Here is a 25,785-nt window from a genome sequence, read left to right on the forward strand (position 1 = left end):
GCATATGGTGGAAATATCATTTAAGTTCCACTGTGTATACTGTCTCCAAACCTGCATTCAGTGAGGTCACACTGGTGACTTAAACTTAAAAAAAACCTTAAACTTAAAAGTCACTGTGGAAATATTTAACACCAAGGAAATCAGGAAATGCTAAAAATCAGTGTTTTTTCTTTTTCAGAGAATTGGTTGTTGAACATTTACCTGCTCACCACTACTTTAAGTCTCTTGTATTCTTTAACAGTCCCTCCCCCTTTTGCTTTCATGAAAATGATTTGCTAGAGAAACTAAGTCATTTGCCCTACAGAATGGCCCACATTCTGGAATAGTGGCCTTATTTCTAGTCTCCCTATACAATTATCTCTAGAGTCAGACCAACTTAGGGTCAAAATCCACCATTATTAGTAGTGTTTGAACTTGGGCAAGTCACAACCTCTGGTTCTCAGTCTTATCATTCATAAACTGAAGATAGTACCATCTTGTAAGGATTTAAATATGAAAGTATGCAGTATAAGCATGCATTTTAAAAGGGTACCTATTAATATCAGTTACTTTAAACACTTTGACAGTCTCTTTCTTGGCCTATTCTAGAGCCACCCAACTGGATTATGAAACAGACCTATTCTGAACTATCCTAAGACTTTACTTCTACCTCTCTTATATCCCTTACTCTATTCCTATCCTCTGATGTTTGTACCTGTTTGTGAATTTATCCATACTAAAAATGCAAGCTCTTTGTGGGTAGCAAACACTTCTTATTCATCTTTACATTCCTTGAAATTTGTAATGCAACAAAATACCCCTAACAGGGAATCAAATACTATAGCTATTGAATAATATTTTGAACACCCTTTTATAATGAGGCTTTTAGAACCAGAAACCTTCAAAACCGTTTAGTCAATCTTCATTATTCAGCTTTGAAAAAATAATATCCACCTAATAAATGTAAAAGTGATTTACAAACAAGTGGTTATAGATAATATGTCTGTAAATTTACCCAATTTACTAATACAGAGCATTTTATGTGACCCCAATAAAGTATAGGTATATAACATAAATCTAAAGCTTGTTACATTAAAATTATTTTAAATTTAGCACTGTTATATAGCACTAAACCAAAATTAGTTTTAAAATAATTTTACCAACTTCAACATGAAATGTGACAATCTAGGAAGTAAAAAGAATAAAGTTATACCTACACTAGTTACTTTACGGTATATTTGAGCTGCATTCTGGCACTCAGAATAAGGGTACTCTGAAGTAGCCATTTCCAGCATACACATTCCAAAAGCATAGACATCTACAGATTCATCGTAGTGCTCTTCATACATCTCTGGGGCCATAAACTCAGGAGTCCCTACAAAATAACACCATATCCACATCTTTATTAAAAAGAAAAATGTATCCACCAATATCACATTCCCTCTGCCATAAGGATTACCAGAGTTAATTTCTGCTCCCTAAACCAAATTTCTAAATATTTGCAGAATACTTGCTATACCTATATAAAGTACTTCAGGAATTTCCTTAACTTTCTATACTCATGGAGTACAATCTGTAACACTCAAGATTAGGTAATGATTACTAAAATCTGTTTTTTTTCTTTTTTTGTTAATTTTTAAAATGTTTTTATTTCTATCCTTCCTGTATAAATTTTTCTGAACTAAATTAGTAAATCCTCTTTCTTAAGTCTTCAGAACCTTTTAATGATCTTTAATATATTCCAAAAAAGAAATACACTAGGATGTCTCTGAAATAAGTCAATATGTAATAGATATTTCAAAGCAAATTCACATTCTAGTCCAGGAGTCAGCAAACTTTTCTGTAAAGAAGCAGATAGTAAATATTTCAGAGACAACAGTCTCTGTCACAACTACTCAACTTTGCCACTGTAGTGCAAAAGCACCCACAGACAATACATAAATGAGTGGATATAGCTGTGTTCTCATAAAATGTTATTTACAAAAATAGGCAATGGGGCCAGATTTGGCTCATGGGCCACAGTTTGCTGATCCCTATTCTAGATATAGACAATTAGCAAAATCTCCCTTTATCCAACCAATAAACTATAAAAGTTTAATCACCTATAACACTCTTAGCAAATGATGTTCGCATTAAGGTGGCTAGGCCTAGATCACCAATCTTCACAGATCCAGTGGGTCCAGTGATGAAAATATTGTCACACTTCAGATCCCGGTGAATAATGGGAGGAGTCCTAGTGTGCAAGAACTGCAACCCCTTTAAAATTTGCCTGCACCAGCTCCTTAAGACCTTTGGTTTCATGACTTTAAATCGTTTTAAGTACCTACACAAAGAAACAGAAGACCACATGTAAACACACATACCTAGCTTATTACATGAGCACTATTAGGGTAAATCATGTAAGCTGGCTGCTATTGTAAGTACTATGCTTGCCATCACTGAACTGTTTTTCTATTCTCTGTTATAGAAAAACAAATTTAAATCTAAGGCTTCAGGGGCACCTGGGTGGTTCAGTGGGTTAAGCCTCTCCCTTTAGCTCAGGTCATGATCTCAGGGTCCTGGGATCAAGTTCCGCATCGGGCTGTCTGCTTGGCGGGGAGCCTGCTTCCCCTCTCTCTCTGCCTGTTTCTCGGTCTACTTGTGATCTCTATCTCTCTGTTAAATAAATAAAAACCCTTTAAAAAAAATCTAAGGCTTCATTCTTAGAGAAGATACCCTGCCAAGTTTAGCAGTTTTTAGTATTTTTAATTCAAAACAAGAATCATTCTAATCAGAGTATCCTTTTGTGGAAAGGTAGCACAATTTTAAAAAGAAAGTTCTTCTCTACTTTCTAATAACTAACTGCTTATATAAGGTCACCACAGGGTTTAACTATGTAAAATTTTACTGCAAAGATGCTAGGAAACAGAAATAGGTTTAACTATGTAAAATTTTACTGCAAAGATGCTAGGAAACAGAAAAACTATCTCACATTTAATAGTTATAAATAACTGATTACACCATCAAATGAAAAACTATAGTCAGAAATAAACGTAAGGGGCGCCTGGGTGGCTCAGTGGGTTAAGCCACTGCCTTCGGCTCAGGTCATGATCTCAGGGTCCTGGGATCGAGTCCCACATCGGGCTCTCTGCTTGGCGGGGAGCCTGCTTCCTCCTCTCTCTCTCTCTGCCTGCCTCTATGCCTCTATGCCTCTATGCCTACTTGTGATCTCTGTCAAATAAATAAATAAAATCTTTAAAAAAAAAAAAAGAAAAGAAATAAAAGTAAATAAACTATAATTATACACTCCTATTCACTAGATATGTGAATGGAGCCATACCCTTGAAATTTCATTATTTTTACAAAATGACATTACTTCTAATTCTAAAATTCTATGTGATCCCACAAATATTCATTTCTCAATACTGTATTTTCTTTTTTGTTTTCAATACTGTATTTTCTAATGAACTTCATTAACATCCTAAATTTTTCAACCTGCCCTGAAGCACAGTCACTAGATTCAGATGCTACCTATTCTTTAATCAAGTAATTATTTTATAAACAATTTTTATGACTCTTGAAAATTATATCCAAGTAAAACTTCATTGGCACTGTCAAAGTCAACTTACGTCTTTAAAGTTCCTGATGTCATAAGTTCAGTCACCAATACAATACATTTCTTTCCTTTTAATATAGATTCCCAGGAATCATAAAATCGAACTATATTGGGATGTTGGAGACCCTTTAACATTTCTGCTTCTTCCTTGAACCTTTGCTGCTCAGCTTTGGTTAATTTCCGATCCTGAAATGGAATAAGAATTTCCAAATTAGGGGTGCCTGGGTGGCTAAGTGGGTTAAAGCCTAGGCCTTCGGCTCAGATCATGATCCCGGGGTCCTGGGTTTGGGCCCTGCAACGGGTTCTCTGCTTGCTGGGGAGCCTGCTTCCTCCTCTCTCTCTCTCTGCCTGCCTCTCTGCCTACTTGTGATCGCTGTCAAATAAGTAAATAAAATCTTTTTAAAAAAAAGAATTTCCAAATTAGAGTCTAGAAATTCTCATGCACATGTGTAACATCGCTCAAATGTGCTTTATTTTGTTGTTTTCATTTATGTATGTATTTATCTTCACCTATCAATTTTTTTCTCAGGACCTATATAATCACTGATATATTTTATTAGGTGGATACTATGACTCCTCCCATTCAACAGTGCCGCAGCACTGTTCATAACTATGGCAATGGGGCCAGAGTTCATAACTATGTTATAGTTCATAGTTCATAACTATGTTATAAATCCACCTACAAAATCAATACCTTAAAAATCAAAACCTCATATGATAACTAAACTTTCTGTGATAATCATTTCATAATATATACAAATATCAAATCATTATGCTATACACCTTAAACTTATACAGTGTTATATGTCAATTATATCTCAATAAAACTGGAAAAATAAATACAATTTCCTTTGCTGGCACTTTGGAGAACAGTGTGGAGATTCCTCAAGAAATTAAAAATAGAGCTTCCCTATGACCCTGCAACTGCACTCCTGGGTATTTACCCCAAAGATACAGATGTTGTGAAAAGAAGGGCCATCTGTACCTCAATGTTTATAGCAGCAATGGCCATGGTCACCAAACTGTGGAAAGAACCAAGATGCCCTTCAACAGACGAATGGATAAGGAAGATGTGGTCCATATACACTATGGAGTATTATGCCTCCATCAGAAAGGATGAATACCCAACTTTTGTAGCAACATGGATGGGACTGGAAGAGATTATGCTGAGTGAAATAAGTCAAGCAGAGAGAGTCAATTATCATATGGTTTCACTTATTTGTGGAGCATAGCAAATAGAATGGAGGACAAGGGGAAATGGAGGAGAAAGGAGTTGAGGGAAATTGGAAGGGGAGGTGAACCATGAGAGACTATGGACTGTGAAAAACAATCTGACGGTTTTGAAGGGGCGAAAGGTGGGAGGTTGGGGGAACCAGGTGGTGGGTATTAGAGAGGGCACGGATTGCATGGAGCACTGGGTGTGGTGCAAAAACAATACTGTTACACTGAAAAAAAATAAATTTTTTTAAAAATTTCCTTTGCTGGAAAAGAAAAACAAGGTATCAAAATGAAAAAACATAATAATCAAAACAAATAGAAGTTTCCCTAAATCTGAAATTTCCACATCTATAGGATCTACAATGTCAGGACAGGAATAATCAAAATGTTAGACATTAGGCATTTATTCTGGTTAAACTTCTGAATTGCCAACATACTTCCAGACAGAAATACAAGATTACCATCCAGTAAAATACCTTCAAACAGGAACTGGACCTCTAATCTGCTACATTAAATTCTAGAAGTCAAAGGAGCAACATTTACAGAATTCTGAGGGAAGACTGTAACCCTAAAACTCTGAACCCAGACAAGCTACCAACCAAATTTATAAGGGAAAAAGAAACACATCTTCATGAAAATAAGGACCCAAAGTTTACCATACCGTACACCCTTTCTGAAACTATTACTCAAAGAATTTCAATAAAAATCTAGCCAGATAACATCATTAGAAAAGGAGAGTATGACATACAATAAATAGCATGAAATTTCCAATAATGCTTAGTCAAGGCTAAGTAATCATGGTTAATGTGGTTATTAAAACTGAAGGAATTTTCTAAACAATAATTTCAATAGAAGATATGTAATGCAAAAAGAAATTCTGCAATTAAGACTCCAGATGATCACTGGGTGTTATATGTAAGTGATGAATCACTAAATTCTATACCTGAAACTAATATTACACTGTATGTTACATAACTAAAATTTAAATAAAAATTTGAAACTATAAAAAAATAAATTGAATTTTAAAAAAACAGAAAAAGAAGAATAAAAAATTTTGTCTTCTGAAAGTGAGAGCAGGAAAGGAAGGAGAGAACTATTTTAAGTTTTGATTTTGACAGAGAAATAATCAAATAGCCTAGTTAAAAATTTAAGTATAATTTTCATTTCAAGATGACTGACAACATATTAAATTAATTCCCTTCTCTTCCTAAATCTCACCAAAATGACAAAAGAAATACATAAGCAAATCCACAGTAGTATCGGAAGTATGAGAAGGGTTAAATTTTTTTTTCTGGTTGCAGTGTTACATTCTTTTTTTTTAATCATTTTTTATTTTTTATAAACATATATTTTTATCCCCCGGGGTACAGGTCTGTGAATCGCCAGGTTTACACACTTCACAGCACTCACCATAGCACATACCCTCCCCAATGTCCATAACCCCACCCCCTTCTCCCAACCCCCCTCCCCCCAGCAACCCTCAGTTTGTTTTGTGAGATTAAGAGTCACTTATGAAATAAAAAATAAAAAATTTAAAAAAAAAAGAGTCACTTATGGTTTGTCTCCCTCCCAATCCCATCTTGTTTCATTTATGGAAATATGAGAAGGGTTAAATTTTTTAAAGATAAATAATAAAAGCATTGATAGAATATACTTTTATGAAACTCAAGAGAGTAGAAGAAATGGTAACTTGATAGACACAAAAGACTTCCATTAAAGAGGTTGTTTTATTTTTTTTGAAAAAAATAAGCTACTGGGATTTCATCAAAATAAAAATCTCCACAGCAAAGGAAACAATCAACAAAACTAAAATGCAACCTACAGAATGGGAGAAGATATTTGCAAATGACATATGTGATAAACCACATAAAGAGCTTATAAAACTCAACATCCAAAAAAACAAGTAATCCAGTTAAAAACTGGGCAGAAGACATAAGTAGACATTTATCCAAGGAAGACATAGAGATGGCCAAGAGACACAAGATGTTCAACATCACAGATCATCAGGGAAATACAAATCCAAATTACAATGAGGTATCACACCTGCCAGAATGGCTAAAATCGACAGCTCAGAAAACAACAGACATTGGTGAGGTTGTGGAGAAAGGGGAACCCTCTTGCACTGTTGATGCAAATACAAATTGGTGAAGCAACTCTGGAAAACAGTACGGAGATTCCTCAGAAAGTTAAAACTAGGACTCCCCTATGATCAGCAATTACACTACTAGGTATTTACCTAAAGCATCCAAAAATACTAAATAAAAGGAATACATGCACCCTCATGTTTATAGCACATTATCTACAGTAGCCAAATTATGGAAACAGCCCCAGTGTCCATCAACTGATGAATGGGTAAGGAAGATGTAGTGTGTATATATGTATACATATATACACACATACACACACACACACACACACACACACACACACACACACACAATGGAATATTATTCAGCCATAAAAAGAATGAAATCTTGCCATTTGCCACAACATACATGGAGCTAGAGAGTATTATGCTGAGAGAAATAAGTCAGAGAAAAACAAATAACATATAATTTCGCTCATATAAGGAATTTAAGAAACAAACAAATGAGCAAAGGGAAAAAAGAGAGAAAGAGAGGCAAACCAAGAAACAGGCTCTTAACTATAGAGAACAAACTGATAGTTTATCAGAGGGGAGCTGGGTGGGGGGATGGGTTAAATAGGTGATGGGAATTAAGGAGGGCACTGGTTATGATGAGCACCTGGTGTTACATGGAAGTGCTGAATTACTATACTGCATACCAATAATATTATACTGTATGTTAAGTAACTGGAATATAAAGAAAAACTTTAAGGGGCTCCTGGCCAGCCCAATCAGAAGAACATGAGACACTTGATCTTGGGGTCATGAGTTTGGGGCCCATGTTGGGTGTAGAGATTACTAATACGTATTTTTTAAAAGAGGAAAAAAGGGAAAACTTTTAAAAAGAGGTTTTTTTAAAGACTTCATGATAACCCTAATAAAGCAGCACATCAGGGCTGTGGCAATTTCATTTTTGGTTACTTTATTCACATTATTCCTTGTTGTGTGTATGGAAATATATAAAGGGATATTCAGTGCAGCATGGATTGTAATTGTGAAAAATTACAAACAACTAAAATGTCAGTAATAAAGTTTATTATATGCCAGGTACTGCTCTAAATTTTTTAATATATTGATACATTTAGTCCTACAACAATCCTTTAAGATAGGCATTACTACTGTCATCTTCATTTTGCAAATGAAGAAACTGAGGTTAAGATGGTTAGGTAACCTGCCCAGGATCAAATGGGCTAAATGTGGGTTATAGCCAAATAACAAGTTAAAAGAATGAGGGAGATCTATGTATACTCATGTGGATAGATCTCTAAGACATTCTGCTGAGAAAAAAAAAAAAAAAAGCACTCGGAAAAAATTACAAGATGATAATTTGTACATAAAAAAACCCATCCTCAACAATGCTTTATTTTCTATTACATACTTAAATGCATAGATATAGGATGAGACAGATACACAAATGAGTAGCTGGAATTATATCTGGAAGGGAGAAGACTGGCATGTGAGTCTTTTCTCACATGATGACTAACTATATGGTACACCTCATAGTCACTCAGCAGTATCTCTTACTTTACTGAATATCTTTTATGTGACTATTCTCCTAAGACTTTTTATATTTAACTTTCTCATCTATCTGGAGTTTCCTGTACATGCAGTCTTTTTATCTCGATGGTTAATTGGTTGTGCTAGCACCACTTTAACTACTCTTTTCTCACTGACTTGAGGAAAATGTTTGTTGTATATTGTCTCTAGTTATACTGGATTCTGCTTCTTTTCACTAATCTGTCCATTCCTATGATAGTGGCTTTCAGTATGTATAATGACTGATAAGACAAATCACTTCCCTATTCATTATTTTCTTGGCTTTCTCATCTCTTTATGTTCCATATAAACATTAAGATCACTTTTCCAATTAAAACAAAAGAATCACTTGGAATATAATTGGACTTATAGCAAATATACAGACATTAATTTGGAGAAAACTGTAACTAGCAAGCCATCTAAGAAGATGGTGTTTATCTTTCCATTTGTCCAGAGTTCCAGTAAGGTTCTTTGGGGGGAGAGGGAGAGGAAGGAGAAAAACCTGTTACTCTTTTAGCTTATTTTTTTCCTGAACCACATACTTAATTTTAATTTATTTGAAAATCACTTAGTAAAACAGATTCTTTCTGATGTATAGTTCCTTAAATTTCGACAAATGCATAAAGTGTATAACCACTGCCACAATTACACACAGAACAATTCCATTGATTCCACCCTCTCCCCACCGACACACACAAATTCCTTTGCACCATCCTTTTCTAGTCAAACCCTCTTCGTACTCTTAAATTCCAGAAACTACTCATCTATTTATTATTCCTATAATTTTGCCTTTTCTGGAAAGTCCTATAAATGGGAAGAAAGTATACACAGACTTTTGAGTCTGGCATCTTTTACTTAGCACAATGTCTTTTAGATTGATCCATATATTGTTCTATCAATAGTCTGTTGCTTTTAATTGTTGACTAGTATTCCACCTATGAATGTACCACAATATGTTTATCCATTCCCAGATGAAAAACATTTGGGTACTTTCCAGTTTGGGGCAATTACAAATAAAAGTACTATAAACATTCATGTACAACTGTTTGCATGAATATAGGTTTCCTTGGATAAATGTCTCAACTGGGATTGAAGGGTCATATGGTATGTTTAACTCTGTAAGAAACTGAGAGTGCCAGAATGGTTCTACCATTTTGTATTCTCACCAACAATGTATTAGAGTTTCTCCACATTATCCTCACTAGCAGTTGGTCCTGTCAGGATTTTGTTTCATTTGGTTGGTTTTTAGCCATTCCAATAGGTATACTGGGGTATCAGATTATGGTTTTAATTTTCATTTCCTTAATGATTAATGAGGGTGCGCATCTTTTTTTGCGCTTACTTGCTATACATCTATCTTCTTTGCTGAAATGTCTGTTCCAATCTTTAATCCATTTTTAATTAGGTTGTTTTATCTTATTGTTGAGTTTTAAGAGTTCTTTATAGATTCTGGATGCAAGTCCTTTGTCACGTATGAGATTTGAAAATATTCTCTGCCACTCTGTGGATTATCTTCTCATTTTCTTAACAGTGTCGTTCATAACACAAAATATTTTAAGTTTGTTGAACTCCAATTTATTGATTTTCTACTTTTATAGATCATGTTTTCATTGTTATATCCAAGAACTCTTCGCCTAACCAAAAGTGGAAAAGATTTTCTCAGGTTTTCTGCTAGAGGTTTTACAGTTTTATGTTTTACATTTTTAGGTCTATGATCTATTCTGAGTTAAATGTTGTATAACATGTGAAAATCAGGTGGAGGTTCATTTTTTTTTAGTATGCATGTATAATTACTCAAGCACCTTTTGTTGAAAAGACCATCCATTCTATGCTGAATTGCTATTCTATCTTTTTCAAAAACCACTTGACCAGGGAGCAGCTGTGTGGTTCAGCTGGTTAAGCATCTGCCTTCAGCTTAGGTCATTATCCCGGGGGTCCTGAGATCAAGCCCTACATTGGGCTCCCCATTCAGTGGGGAGTCTGTTTCTCCCTCTCCCGCTCCCCACTTGTGGCTCGCTCTCTCAAATAAATAAATAAAATCTTCCAAAAAAATAAAATACAAAATAAAATAAAAATCACTTGACCATATCTGTTTGGGTCTATTTCCAAATTCTGTTCTGTCCCACTTATCTATGTGTCTACTTTTTGCCAATACCAAACATGTCTTAATTACTGTAACCTTGGAGTAAGTCTGAAAAATCAGTTAACAGGAATTCATTAAACTTCTTTATCAAAATAGTTTTAGGGGTGCCTGCATGGCTCAGTGGGCTAAAGCCTCTGCCTTCAGTTCAGGTCATGATCCCAGGGTCCTGGGGTCAAGCCCCGCATTGGGCTCTCTGCTTAGTGGGGAGCCTGCTTCCTCCTCTCTCTCTGCCTGCCTCTCTGCCTGCTTGTGATCCCTGTCAAATAAATAAATAAATAAAATCTTTAAAAAAATTGTTTCAGCTATTCCAGTTCCTTGCCTTTCCATATTAATTGGATTAATCAAATTAAAATCAGCTTGTCAACAACTACAAATATTCCCACTGGGATTTTGATGTAATTGTCTTGAATTTGTAGGTCATATGGAGAAAACTGACATCTTATCCATTTATTTGGATCTTCTTTGATTTTACTTATTTTTTGGTTTTCAGCATACAGATAATGCACATACTTTATATACACTTAAGTATTTTTCTGGTGCTACTGTAAATAGTATTTTTTAAAAATAACAATTTCATGGTAGCATTTCTATACACTAATAATAAAGTAGTAGAAAGAGTAATTAAGAATTCCATTTACAATTGCACCAAAAAGAATAAAATACCCAGGAATAAACTTGATCAAGGAGGTGAAAGATCTTATACACTGAAAACTATAAAACATTGATAAAAGAAATTGAAGATGACACAAAAACATGGAAAAATATTCCATGCTCACAGATTGGAAGAATTACTATTGTTAAAATGCTCATACAACCCAAATGATCTACATATTCAATGCAATCTCCATCAAAATACCATCAACATTTTTCACAGAACAAGAACAAAAAAACCCTAAAATTTTTTATGGAACCATAAAAGACCCCAAATAGCCAAAGAAATCTTAAGAAAGAAAAATAAAGCTGGGAGTATCACGATTTCAGATTTCAAGACGTACTACAAAACTGTAGTAATCAAAACAGTATAGCACTGGCATAAAAACAGACACATAGGTCAACAGAAAAGCACAGAGAACCCAGAAATAAAACCACACTTCTATAGTCAATTAATCTATAATGAAGGAGGCAAGAAAATACAATGAGAAAAAGACAGTCTCTTCAATAAATGGTCTGGGAAAACTGGACAGCTACATGCAAAAGAGTGAAAACAGACTTTTCTTATACCATACACGAAAATAAACTCAAAATGGAGTAAGGACCTAAATGTGAAACCTGAAACCATAAAAATCCTAAAAGAGAACACAGGCAGTAATTCCTTTGACATTGGCTATAGCAACATTTTTCTAGATATGTCTCCTAATGGAAGAGAAACAAAAACAAAAATAAACAATTGGTACAACATCAAAATAAAAAGATTCTGCACAGCAAAGGAAACCATCAATAAAAAAGTCAATCTACTAAATGGAAGAAGGTATTTGTCAATGTTATATCTAATAAGTGGTTAATATGTGAAATATATAAAGAGTTCATATAACTCAACACCCCCCCCCAAAAAAATGAGATTTAAAAAATGGTGAGGGGTGCCTGGGTGGCTCAGTCAGTTAAGCACCCAATTTTTTATTTTAGCTCTGGTCATGATCTCAGGGTCATGAGATCAAGCCTCGTGTCCAGCTTCATACTCAGCAGGGAGTCTGCTTGGGATTCTCTCTCTTCCCCTGCTCTCCTTGTGCTCTCTCTCTAAAATAAATAAACCTTTTAAAAAATGGCTAACGAATCCAAACCAATATTTTTCCCAAGAAGACATACAGATGGCAACAGACATAAAAATATGCTCAATATTACTCATCATCAGGGAAATGCAAATCAAAATCACACTGAGCTATCACACTGAAAGGTCACAATGAGATGTCAGAATGGCTATAAAATCACACTGAGATGTCAGAATGGCTATAAACAAAGTGACAAGAAAAAACAAGTGCTGGTGAGAATGTGGGAAAAAAGAAACCCTTATGTACTGTTATAGAAGGAAGGTAAATTGGTGCGGCCACTCTGGAAAACAGTATGGGGGTTCCTTAAAAAATTAATAATAGAAATAACATATGATCCAATAATTCCCAAATTAAAACATTAATTCAAAACTATATGTGCACCCCTATGTTCACTGCAACATTATTTACAACAGCCAAGATATGGAAGCACCTAAGTGTCTATCAATAGAGGAACAGATAAGGAAGATGGGTATATATATTTACATTGGAATATTATGCAGCCATAAGAAGTTAGATAGTGCCACTTGAGACAACGTGGATGGACCTGTTTATTTTTTATCAATTTTGCTAAGACATTCACAATACTGAAAAAAAATAATGATGTAACAGTTATCACTGCCTTTTACTGTATTCTAATAAAAAGTTTTATTCTCACAGCTTACAACGTCCATTGCTTTGTTTTTGTTTTTGCGAGTACTTTAACACGCTGAACTTACATTCTTACATTACTTTTATTTTTTAATTAGGAGTGGCTGTTGAATTTTGTTAAATGTTTTCTCAGCATTTATTAATGTGATCATATGGTTTCTTGATAGTTTCCTGATACAGAATTATTCTTAAAATCTTTAAGGCCTACCTAGTTCCAGCATATTATTCTTTTGATCCACTGATTAATCATATTTGCTAATATTTTGCTATAGAGGATTTTAACCTCTATATTAATATGTGAGATTAGGCTATAGTTTTCTTTGGCAAATATAAGGATTCATATTGAAAATACACTGGCTTGGGGCGCCTGGGTGGCTCAGTGGGTTAAGCCGCTGCCTTCGGCTCAGGTCATGATCTCAGGGTCCTGGGATCAAGTCCCACATCGGGCTCTCTGCTCAGCAGGGAGCCTGCTCCCCTTCCTCTCTCTCTGCCTGCCTCTCTGTCTACTTGTGATCTCTGTCTGTCAAACAAATAAAATCTTTAAAAAAAAAAATAAAGGTTACCTAAATATCAAGCTCTGGATTTACTTGTTTCTAATGTTCTTTTATGTTTTTAAATTATAAAAAAAAAGCATAAAGAATAAGGTGTAATAACCAGCTCTGCTGAATTTTAACATTTTGCCAAATTTACTTCCATTTTAAACAAGGCATTAGAGACATAGTTGAAGTCTCCTAGATATCCCTTCTTGATTCTACCCCTTCCTTTCCATTCCAGAAGTAACTATTTGATATGTATAACAGTTCCCATTTATTTATTTTAACTTGCATAGTATCTCATTATCTAGTTCTACCATAATTTATCCATTCACCCACTGATGGATATTTGGGTTGATACAAGCTTACTCTATTATAAACAATGCTGCATTGCATATCCTTGGATGCCTCCTTGTCCCGGTATTAACAAAAACAAAAAAGAATTTAGATCACCTTTCTACAATAACTGGCCTATTCAACTTTTCTACTTTTTCTTGGGTACATTTTGGATTATATTTTGTTTAGGAGCAACCCATTACTTAAGATTTAAAATGTATTATCAGACATAATGGATGTTCTAGGCAAGTCTTTCAACTTTGCTCTATATTTGAAATGTTTCATGCTAAGTGTTGGGAAAATTTTTTTGGCAAAGTTGCATATAATGTTCTCTTCTACTTCTTTGACTCTTTTCCAGAGCATGGGTATATTTCATTTGTCATTTCTCTCCTCTTGTGTATTTTTGCCTTCTTTATGTTTCTTCATCAGGTTCATTAATTATTTTCAGAAAGCCAAAGTGAGTAGAATTTATTTATCCTATTTTCAGGTTTATAATTCCTTATTAATTTCAGCTATCTTTATTTCCCTCTTATTTTATTTTGCTTTATTTTGTTGTTATATCCCTAATGTCTCAAAATTATCAAATACCTTCTAGTTATTATTCATTGATAATGAAGACATTTTAGGTGGTAAGTTTTCTTCTGGATATAGCTTTTGCAATGACCCACAAATTTTGTCATAATGTCCTCTTTTTCATCACTTTCTGGGTAGTTTATAATTTCAGTTTTGATTCTCTCTTCTTTCCAAAATTTATCTACAAGTATGATTTCTGATTTCCAGTTAAGAATCTTTTGGTTAGTTGTTTCATTATTTCTCATTTTACTGAGGAATACAGAATATAAAATCTCTTTATTTAACTTAATGTTTTCTTTAGGCCACATAATTTGACCAACTTTTTTTTTTTTTTTTTTTTTTTTTTTTTTTTTTAAAGATTTTATTTATTTATTCGACAGAGAGAGATCACAAGTAGGCAGAGAGGAAGGCAGAGAGAGAGGAGGAAGCAGGCTCCCTGCTGAGCAGAGAGCCCGATGCGGGACTCGATCCCAGGACCCTGAGATCATGACCTGAGCCGAAGGCAGCGGCTTAACCCACTGAGCCACCCAGGCGCCCAATTTGACCAACTTTTTAATAAAAATGTGTATTCTCTTTGAAGGATATATAGTACTATATATCCATCAAATGAAGTTTGTGGACTATATTATCTAGTTCTTCTGTGTTTATTCACTTTTTGTCTACTAGATCAGTCCTATTTTGAAATACTAGGACCTGAAATCTCTGACTATAGCCATATGTTTATCCATTTTCCTCGAAACTATTACAGGTTCTTAGTTTAAATTACAAACCAAAATATTTTTTGTGCCTATCGCTCTTTTATATATCTTCTTAAACTGTGAAGTAAATAATTTCATAAAATCCTGTTCAGTGATCTAAGTTTACTTCCTTCCTTCTGTGACAGATATTAATATTGCCACTCCTGTTTTCTCTTTCTTGTTCATACATTTATCTTACCTTTCTTTACCACTGTCTTAAGTATGTTTTTAGCAAACAACACGTGGGTTTTGTCTTTTAACCCCATTTAACAGTCTCACTTTTTTAACAAGCAAATGCAATAGGAACATATTTGATTTAGCACATGACATACTTAATTTTACTCCTTCTATCTTATTCAGGTTGTTTATATATTTTACTTTTTGTTTCCTTTATTTCTATTAACTTAGAAATATATTACATTTTTTCATTTTCACAAGTTGTTAGCTTCCTCTTCCTGACACTCAAAATCAAACACCAATAAACTAGGGGTGCCTGGGTGGCTCAGTGGGTTAAAGCCTCTGCCTTTGGCTTCATGATCTCAGGATCCTGGGATTCAGCCCTGCATCAGGCTCTCTGCTCAGTGGGGAGCCTGCTTCCTCCTCAATCTCTCTGCTTGCCTCTGCCTACTTGTGATCTCTGCCTGTCAAATAAATAAATAACAAACAAACAAAACACACACTAATAATCTAATTCAGCAAAGTTGCAGGATATAAAATCAACATCCAAAAATCAGTTGTCTTTCTATGGACTAAAATTAATAACCCAAAAAGGAAATTAAGAAAGCAATTTATTTACAACAGCATCAAAAAAATAAAATACGTAGAAGAAATTTTAATTAAGGAGGTGAAAGACTTTAACACTGAAAACTACAAAACATTGCTAAAATTAAAGAAGACATAAATAAATGGAATTTAATGGCTGCAAGGCTTAATATTGCTAAGTGTCAATGCCAAAGGAAATCTGCAAATTCAATGCAATCCCTATCAAAATCCCAATGAGGAGTGCTTAGGTGGTATAGTCAGTTAAGCAACTGCCTTCAGTTCAGGTTGTGACCTCAGGGTCCTGAGATGGAGCGCCGCAATGGATTCCCTGCTCAGCTAGGAGTCTGCTTCTCCCTCTAACCCTCCCTCTGCTCTCTCGCACACTCTCTCAAGTAAATAAACTCTTTAAAAAAAAAAATCCAATGACATTTTCTGCAGAATTAAAAAAAAAGCCCATCCTAAAATTCATGGGGAATCTCAAATCACAGAATTAACAAAAGAAAAACAGATAAACTGTGGGGCCCCTGGGTGGCTCAGTGGGTTAAAATCTCTGCTTTCGACTCAGGTCATGATCCCAGGGACCTGGGATCGAGCCCCGCATCGGGCTCTCTGCTCGGCAGGGAGCCTGCTTCCTCCTCTCTCTCTGCCTGCCTCTCTGCCTACTTGTGATCTCTGTCTGCCAAATAAATAAATAAAATCTTTAAAAAAAATAGATAAACTGGACTTATGCAAAATTTACAACTTTTGTACAACAAAGGCACTATTAAGAGAATGAAAAGATAATTCATAGCATGGGAAGAAATATGTGTAATTCATATAGCTTATAAGGGATTAATACTAAGATCATATAAAGAACTCCTACAACTCAAAAACCAAAAGACAAACAACCCAATTTAAAAACTGGTAGGGGCGCCTGGGTGGCTCAGTGGGTTAATCCGCTGCCTTCGGCTCGGGTCGTGATCTCAGGGTCCTGGGAATCGAGTCCCATATCCGGCTCTCTGCTCGGCAGGGAGCCTGCTTCCCTCTCTCTCTCTGCCTGCCTCTCCGTCTACTTGTGATTTCTCTCTGTCAAATAAATAAATAAAATCTTTAAAAAAATAAAAATAAAAATAAATAAATAAAATAAAAACTGGTAAAGGACTTGAATATTTATTTTTCCAAAGAATGAAATATAAGTTGACAATAAGCACATGAAAAAGGCTCAACATCACTAGCCACTAGGGAAATGCAAATCAAAACCAAAATGAGATAGTACTTCACATCCATTAGGATGGTTATTTAAAAAAACAAACAAAACAAAAACAGAAAATAACAAGATTTGTCCAGGATTTAAAGAAACTGGAACCGTTGTGACTTGCTGGTAGGAATGTAAAATGGTGCAGCCACTGTAGAAAACAGTATGGCAGTTCCTGGAAGATTAAACATAGAATTACTATTTGATCCAGCAATTCCACTTCTAGATATACACCAAAAAGAATTAAAAGCAGGGACTTAAACAGATATTTGTACATCAACATTCATAACAGCATTAGTCACAACAGCCAGAAGAAACTACACAAGTGTACATCAATGGACAAATGGATAAAACAAATGTGGTATATACATACAATGGAATATTGTTCAGCCTTAAAAAGGAATGAAATTCTAATACATGCTACAACATGGATAAAACTTGAAAACATTATGCTAGGTGAAGTAACCCAGATACAAAAAAACAAATATTGTGTGACTCCAGTTTTACAAGGTACCTAGAACAGGCTAGACTAATTCATAGAGACAGAAATTCACAGAGACAGTAGAACAGTGGTTACCAGTGCGGGGAGAGTGGGAAGGGGGAATTATTGATTAATGGGTATAGAGTTTCAGTTTGGGATGAATAAAAGTTCTGGAGATGGGAGGTGGTAATGGTCGTACAACAATGTGAATATACATAATGCCACTGAATTATGCACCTAAAATGGCTAAAACAGTAAAGTTTTAAAATATTTTATTTATTATTTATTTGAGAGAGAGAGAGCAAGTACAGTGAGGAAGAGAGGGAGAGAGACAAGAAGACTCTGTGCTGAGCTTGGAGCCCGACATGGGGCTCAAGCTCAGGACTCTAAGAGCATGACCTGAGGGGGGAAATCAAGAGTTAGACACTTGACCACCTAAGCCACCCAAGTGCCCCCAAAATGGTAAATTTTACTGTTATGTACATTTTGCCACAACACAAAAGTATTTTAAGAAAGAGTTATCTGGTGCCTGGGTGGTTCAGTTGGTTGAACATCTGACTTTGGTTTAGACTGTGATCTCGGGATGCTGGAATCAAGCCCCATGTCAGGGTCCTCGCTCACTGAGGAGTTTGTCTCTTTCCCTCTCCCCCTGCCCCTCCCCCTACTTGTGTGTGCTCTCTTTTGCTCCCTCTCATTCAAAGAAATAAATAAAATCTTTAAAAAAGAGTTAAGAAACATACATTATTTGTCTTTCTCTGACTTATCTCACTTAGCATAAGGCCTTCAAGGTCTGTCCATGTTGTCATAAATGGCAGGGTTTCCTTCTTTCTCATGGCTAAATAATATTTCACTGTGTATATCTAAATAATATTTCATTGTCTATATATATGCTTCACATCTTTATCCATTCATCTGCTGACAGACACCGAGGCTGTTTCCATATCTTGGCCATTGTGAATAATGCTGCAATGATCACGCGTAGGCTGAGATCCAAACACTGTGTGGTATCATTTAAATGTGGAATCTAGGGGCCCCTGGGTGGCTCAGTTGGTTAAGCATCTGCCTTTGGCTCAGGTCATGATCCCAGGGTCCTGGGATGGAGCCCCATACTCTACTCAGTGGGAGCCTGCTTCTCTCTCTCCCTGCCACGCCCCCTGCTTATACTCTCTCTTTGTCAAATAAATAAAATCTTTTAAAATAAGTAAGGAATCTAAAAAGTGAATTTCTAAAAACAGACTAGAACAGTGGTTACCAGGGACTGGAGGAGGGAATTTGAGAGATGCTGCTTAAGGATATAAATGTACAACTAGTAAATAAGTAAGTTCTGAAGATCTAATAGACAACATAGTGAATAGTCACCAATACTGTCATAAACGTCAAAGCTGCTAAGCAACTAAATCTTAACTGTATTCACACAAAAAGTAAAAGATAAACACATGACACGATAGATTGCTAAGGCTACTGTGGCAATCATATTGCAATATATAAATGTATCAGTCCAACATACTGTACCCCTTAAACTTACACAATGTTATGTCAAGCATATCCGAACTTTTTTAAAAAAATGCTAAAAGAGTTAAGGAACTTAAAGAACAAGAGCAAAGAATACTACACTTAGAAGAGACCTAGGAGGGTGCCTGGGTGGCTCAGTCGTTAAGCGTCTGCCGTGAGCTCAGGTCATGATCCTGGGGTCCTGGGATTGAGCCCCCCATCAGGCTCCCTGATCAGTGGGGAGCCTGCTTCTTCCTCTCCCACTCGCCCTGCTTGTATTCCCTCTCTTGCTGTCTCTCTCTCTCTGTCAAATAAATAAATAAAATCTTTTTTTTAAAAAAAAAAGAAGAGACCTGGGAGTAAGTGTTTACATTTTTCTGTCTAATCTAAGATGACTAAGTAAGTCCTAACTGTCCCTATAATTAGCTGGAAGTCATCCACTTGTGATAGATCAGCAGATCTGTTCTGAAGAATAATGAATAGATTTTGATGCCTTCTGATTAAATTAGTAGAATACAAGTCTTTCACGTGCCAAACTAAACTACTCCATCTTATCCTTTGATCCTAGGAATCAAAAGTAGTCAGCATTAGGAGTAAACAACTTTACAAAATTACAACTGTTGCCCCAGATGTATTACTGGAGGTAAACTCCACCGAAAAGGTCTAGCCAAGATCTTCCAAGGTCCACTTCTAATTCAGTGAGTGGAAAAGAAACCTGCCAATGGAATATATATACAATGGAATATAACTCAGCCATAAGAAAAGAATGAAATCTTGCCATTTGCAATGACATGAATGCAGCTAGAAAGTATTATGCTAAGAGAAATAAGTCAGAGAAAGACAAATACCACATGATTTCACTTATATGTGGAATTTTTAAAAAATGAAACAAATGAGCAAAGGGGGAAGAAAAAGAAAGCAAGAGAGGCAAACCAAGAAACAGACTCCGAACTAGAGAACAAACTGATGTTAACAGAGAGGAGGTAGGTGGGGAGATGGGTTAAATAGGTGATGAGGATCACTTGTGATGAGCTCCAGGTGCTGTATGGAAGTGCTGAATCACTCTATTGTACACCTGAAACTAATATTACACTGTGTTAACTAATTGTAATTTAAACAAAAAAAAAAACCAAAACAAAAAAGAAGCATTCCATTTCCAAAATGTAAACTATAGCCTTATCAGCTATGTCTCTTAATGCAAACACCAACAATAAACTACATAACCAGGTCAGTGGCTACGTGGATGTTTCTGCAAAGATGAACAGAAGAAATCATCAACGGTGTTTCAAAAGCTGTATAATAACTTGTTCAAGTAAGGAAAATCACAATGAAGGCTTCAAAATGGTGCTTAACTTACAAAGTAGTCCATTAATGAGTATTTTGGATAAATATGAGGCCACTCAGTATTTTATCACTATCATTTATTGTTCACTCAACCATGTGCCACATTTTATAATCATTATCTCTGATCCTCAACATTTTTATTTTTATTTTTATTCTTATTAAATATTATTTATTTATTATTAAATATTAAATAAATTGATTTTAATTATTATTAAAATATTTATATAATTAATAAAAATTAAAACGATAATTTGTTATTAAAATAATTGATTATTATTTTAATAATAAAATATTAAGTATAATTTATTATTAAATTATTTTATTAAATATTATTATTTGTTATTAGATATTTATTAAATTATTATATTATTTTTATTTTATTTATGTGAGCAGTATGTACACATATTCCATGTTATTCTTTATTCTCTTTTGCATATCAGAAATATTATATTTCTTTTTTAAAAAGTAAAAAACTAAGGCTCCAAAATGTTAAGCTGCTTAGCTTGCCCAAGAAACCCAAAGGGCACAGGTATCACTAGAACCCAGGTCTGCCATATTCTGAATCCTGAGTACTTTCTAGTTCACCGCTCTGCCTTTCAGAAAGAGTCTTCACAGCAATGACTGCAGATACCTCATTCACAAACCACTTTCCTTGGAGAGACAGTGTAGCATCCCAGAACTAAAGCTATATGAAATAAACACATACTAGGGTAACAATCATTTTAAGTAAGTGGTAATACCAAAGTACTAATCAAGAAATCAGCATATAATAGTTATGGCCTGGTCATATTAGCATTTTAAAGCTTTTAGGCAGCAATAGTATCAGTACCTTTTTAAAAAGTGCTCATCAATAGTAGTTAAGATAGCACATGGAGAAGGGAATGAACCAAATACAGAACCAGGTTCACCTGTCTACCAGTACTATTGAACAAAGAGGATGTCCTCATCCAGGCAGGACCTGAGCATACAGTTCATTTGCTTGGTCTATTGTCTTGGCAGAACATACAAAGGGACTCTAGTTGCTTTGTTCTGATTCTATTCTTACCAAGCCAGTTTCTGGTTATAATTTAGTGTCCCATGTATCTAGCCTACAGACCAACTAGAACATTTGACCTACCAAATGTACTCCTCATTCTAAATTAATAAATTTGTGTCCTAGATTCAGGCTTTTGAATGAACACAAGTCAGTCTCGCCCACATTTCCAACCACCTCTGGACACTGACAGAAGATGAAGGCCAGATATTGAACCAAGGCAACCCAGCCATTAAATTATTCCTCAGAGGCCCCAGGCCAGGGAGTGTCCTTAAATGACACTATTAAGTATACCTTCAGCCTTAGTAGTTTAATATTAAGAACTTTATTTTAAACAGGATCCATTTATGAAACTGATCTAAATTCATTAAAAACAAAAGAACGATCTGCTCAAATAACCAATGAGGAGAAAGTTCTTAAATAATCTATGTAAATGTTTCATATATATAATTGATGAATACAGTTCCCTGCTCTATCCTTTTGGCAAGTTACTTAATGTACTTAAACCTCAGTTCCACCATCTGAAAACTAATCATCTCTACTTCATACAATTACTGTGAAGATTAAATAAAATATTCAAATTAAGTACCTATCTGGGTACTCCTACAAGTGCTCGATTAACATTAATTTTGATAAATGCAAAGTATATGATATCATTATTAATAATTTAAAATATACTAAAATTCCTCAACCACAAATTTCCCAATTATTGGGCTCTCAGAAACTTAACAGTCATACTTAGGAAGTGACCACATAAAACTAAGAGGTAATTCCAATGAAGAACTGTAGAAGGAACCTGGGAAATAGAAAATCACCATTTGAACACCAATAGTAATACTTATTACAGGCAAGATACACCAATGGTTGTTGAAACAACAGGGCAAAGTTTGAGGAGAAACTGATACTTACATAGTCTCAAAGTATCTACTCCCAAGATATTTATCAATCTACAAAGGGAAAAATACTAATTTTACAGTAGAAAAAAATCTATTAGCCACCATCCTAAACAAGTGATCAAGGTTATCATCCCCAGTACTCTAAACAACCTCAGGTACCCCCTGCTATGACACACTGAGAAGGCTGTATAACTTCTATGGTATTCTTCCCAAAATTCATGGCCTAAATCTAATCATGAGAAAACATGACAAACCCAGATGAAGCAACATTCTATAAAATAATTGAGCAGTACTCTTTAAGATCATGAAAAGGAGAGGAAAGGCTGAAGAAGTGTCACAGTTTGGAAGGGACTAAGAGCATGTAACAACTAAATGCAATGTGGGATCCTAAATTGGATCAAAGCATTGAAAAAGGACATCAGTAGGAAGACTGGTGAAATCCAAGTAAGTGCTGGATTAGTTATTACACTAATTTCAATTCCTTAAGTTTTGATAAATGTTCTCTGGTTAAGATATCATCATAAGGGGAAATTGAGTGAAGGGCATACCAGAACTTTCTATACTATCTTTGCAACTCTTTGGTTAGTAGAAATTATCTCAAAAAAAAAAAAGTTAAAAAAGAAAACTAAGTAGTAAACGAGTGGTATCACCATTGCCCAATACTCCCAACCTTACTATTTCTTTCAAACAAACCTATATTTAACAGCCCTTTGATCTTTTTACTAATTTCAATCTCCAAGCCTTCTTACTGACTATAAATTCCCTCTACTGTAAGTCTTATGAAAATACAGCCTGTGTCTGCTTTTCCTCCCCATTATGTCCCTAGCACTTAGCACAGTTCTAACACATATAGAACTGAATATTCATTTGTTGAATGAATGGACAATGAATGAATGGCAGCTGTGTGTATTCTATTCATTTCCTATTTCTGTTGTAACAAATTGTCACAAATTTAGTGGTTTAAAACAACACAAATTTATTATCTTCTACTTGTGGAGATCAGAAGTCCTAAATGAGTTTCACTAGACTAAAATGAAGGTATTGGCAAGGCTGGATTGCTCTAGGGAAAAATCTGTTTCCTTCTAGCTTTTAAAGGTTTCCCACGTTCCTTGTCTCACGCCCACTTTCATCAACCACTTCACTCCAACCTCTGCTTCCATCATCAAATCTTCTACAGACCAGGACCATCCCTCCTCTCTCTAAGGACCTTTGATTACATTTGGCCCACCCAGATAATGTAGGATAGTCTACCCACCACAAAATCTTTAATCGCATCTACAAAGTCCTTTTTACAATGTAAGGTAACATATTCTTACATTCCAGGAATTAGGACATGGGCCTCTTGGGGTACAATTATTCAGCCGAGTAGATGTATCAGTTTGTTCTTTTAACTATCAAACAGATCGTTCAAAACTAACTCTGAACTGAGAAAATAAACGTTATTTTCCAGACTGAGTCTGTCTCTTGCCACCCTCACCCTTTGTCATTTTATGAAAACATCTGCCTTTGGTTTATACTTGATAGAGTTATGTGACTAATTTTTAGACAAAGAGATAAGAACATATATATTTAAGCAAGCCTTATCCCTCCTCCCTTCAATGTAATCTTCTTTGTTTGTGAGAGTATTCCACTTTGAGGGCTAGGTCAGATGAAAAGACAGGAATCAAACTGAATAACAATATTTTGGGAGTGCTTATATGTAATGAAGCATTTTCTTGTGTGGCTCAAACAGAAATTGGAAGCATTTCCAAGAAGGCCATAACAAACTTTTGAGAGCAAAAGTATCCCAGAGTGAATACTTTGGACCACAATATTTATTCAGAAACAGAAATTCTAACATTTTTTTACTTTTCTTTTGGAAATTCAACTATTTACATATTATTATCTAATTCTAATTTTACAATTAAATGTAGGGCTGGTATTAAAAAATATACATCCCCAAAGTGCTTTTAGATGCTGAATGAAAATAAAATGGAAAGAAGTTTCTCCACAATTATGATAGGTACATTGGGTGTGGAAGTATAGATTTTTAGACTGCTACTTCCATTGCATTGCTCTGAATATATTCACTAATATAAAGAAAGTGCATTAGAATGCTCACTCAACATGTCAACTCGCTATGGTCAACTGAGTCTTTTGTAAAAAATCTCTTCTTCAGTGCCATTTTTGGTTCAGTTCAGACCCTATAGCCAGACTTGCTAGATGTCTAGTTGTTAGATGGAGGCCCATTAAGATCTAGAGAATATAATGCTAAGTGAAGTAAGTCAGAGAAAAATAAATACCATATGATCTCACTCATACAGGGAATTTAAGAAATAAAAAAGCAAAGGGAAAAAAGAGATAGGGCAAAGCCAAGAAACAGATACTAACTATAGACAAAAAACATGATGATTACTAGAGGGGAGGCAGGTAACGGGATGGATTAAATAGAAGATGGGGATTAAGGAGCGTACTTGTCCTGATGAGCACCAGGTGATGAACTGTTGAGTCACTATACTGTACACTATACTGAAACTAATACTACACTGTACGTTAACTATATGGTGATTAAAAATTTAAAATTAAAAAAATTAATTAAAATAAAAAAGGAGGCCCATTTAATTACCCTGAGAAGCAAGCAATCCTGTATCTGACCCCACAGTGAAGCTTATTATAAGAACACTCAAAAACATTTTAGAAACAGTCAAATAACAAAAAAATTTTCAGATATCTATGATGTCTCTTTATTTGGAAAATAGTCCCATTTATGAAAACTCAATTCCATCAGGAAAACAAATGACAAATGCACTAGTGGAAGTATTTTTTCCAAATTAGAGTAAAGCAAAAACTGGTTATGTTTCCATGCTATTGGTTCTCAAGCTGGTAGGGGAAGAAAATATTATAAATTTTTGTGACTGACTCCTTCTAGGGGGTTACTAAACAAGCCTTTCAATAATATCTGACCAGGTCTTTCAACATCATAAACTAAAACAGTCTTCCAAACAGCACTTACGACTTACAACCCTCACTCACAGTAAATTACCAATTTACCAAGTAGTTCAGCAAATTCTTTAGAAAGAACAATCGGTCAGCCTTCCCACTAATGCATAAAGTTATGGAAACCATAAAATATGACAAACTGTTGAAATGCAGACATTTACAGCCAAATCCTAAATCAGACCGACATCATCAAAGAGTTTGTTTAACATCCTCAAAGTCAAATATCAGCAGTAAAATCTCTCTCTTCTGGTTCTTTGCACTGCCATAAGGTCAAGGTAGTCTAAACAAATGGATATGGAGCTTTTAACAACTGTTACACAAGGCTCAAATATCCACAGTGGGGGAAAATGTCATCAAGAGAAAAAGGTATAAAAGT

General features: G+C 35.0%; 1 protein-coding gene across 6 annotated transcripts in view; it reads right to left on the bottom strand.

Annotated features, from left to right (window-relative positions):
* The window catches only part of WNK3 (WNK lysine deficient protein kinase 3), a 157,428-nt gene that overhangs the window by 106,001 nt on the left and 25,642 nt on the right, over positions 1 to 25,785 (bottom strand). For all 6 annotated transcript variants that reach the window (XM_032330111.1, XM_032330110.1, XM_032330114.1 and 3 more), the window contains 3 exons: positions 3,588 to 3,760; positions 2,082 to 2,302; positions 1,197 to 1,354 (listed from right to left, as the gene is read on the bottom strand). In XM_032330111.1, the coding sequence (XP_032186002.1) occupies positions 1,197 to 1,354; positions 2,082 to 2,302; positions 3,588 to 3,760 (552 nt within the window). The remainder of the gene's footprint in view (positions 1 to 1,196; positions 1,355 to 2,081; positions 2,303 to 3,587; positions 3,761 to 25,785) is intronic.

Source organism: Mustela erminea, chromosome X (genome assembly GCF_009829155.1).
Source record: "Mustela erminea isolate mMusErm1 chromosome X, mMusErm1.Pri, whole genome shotgun sequence".
In the NCBI taxonomy this organism is placed as follows: Eukaryota; Metazoa; Chordata; class Mammalia; order Carnivora; family Mustelidae; genus Mustela; species Mustela erminea.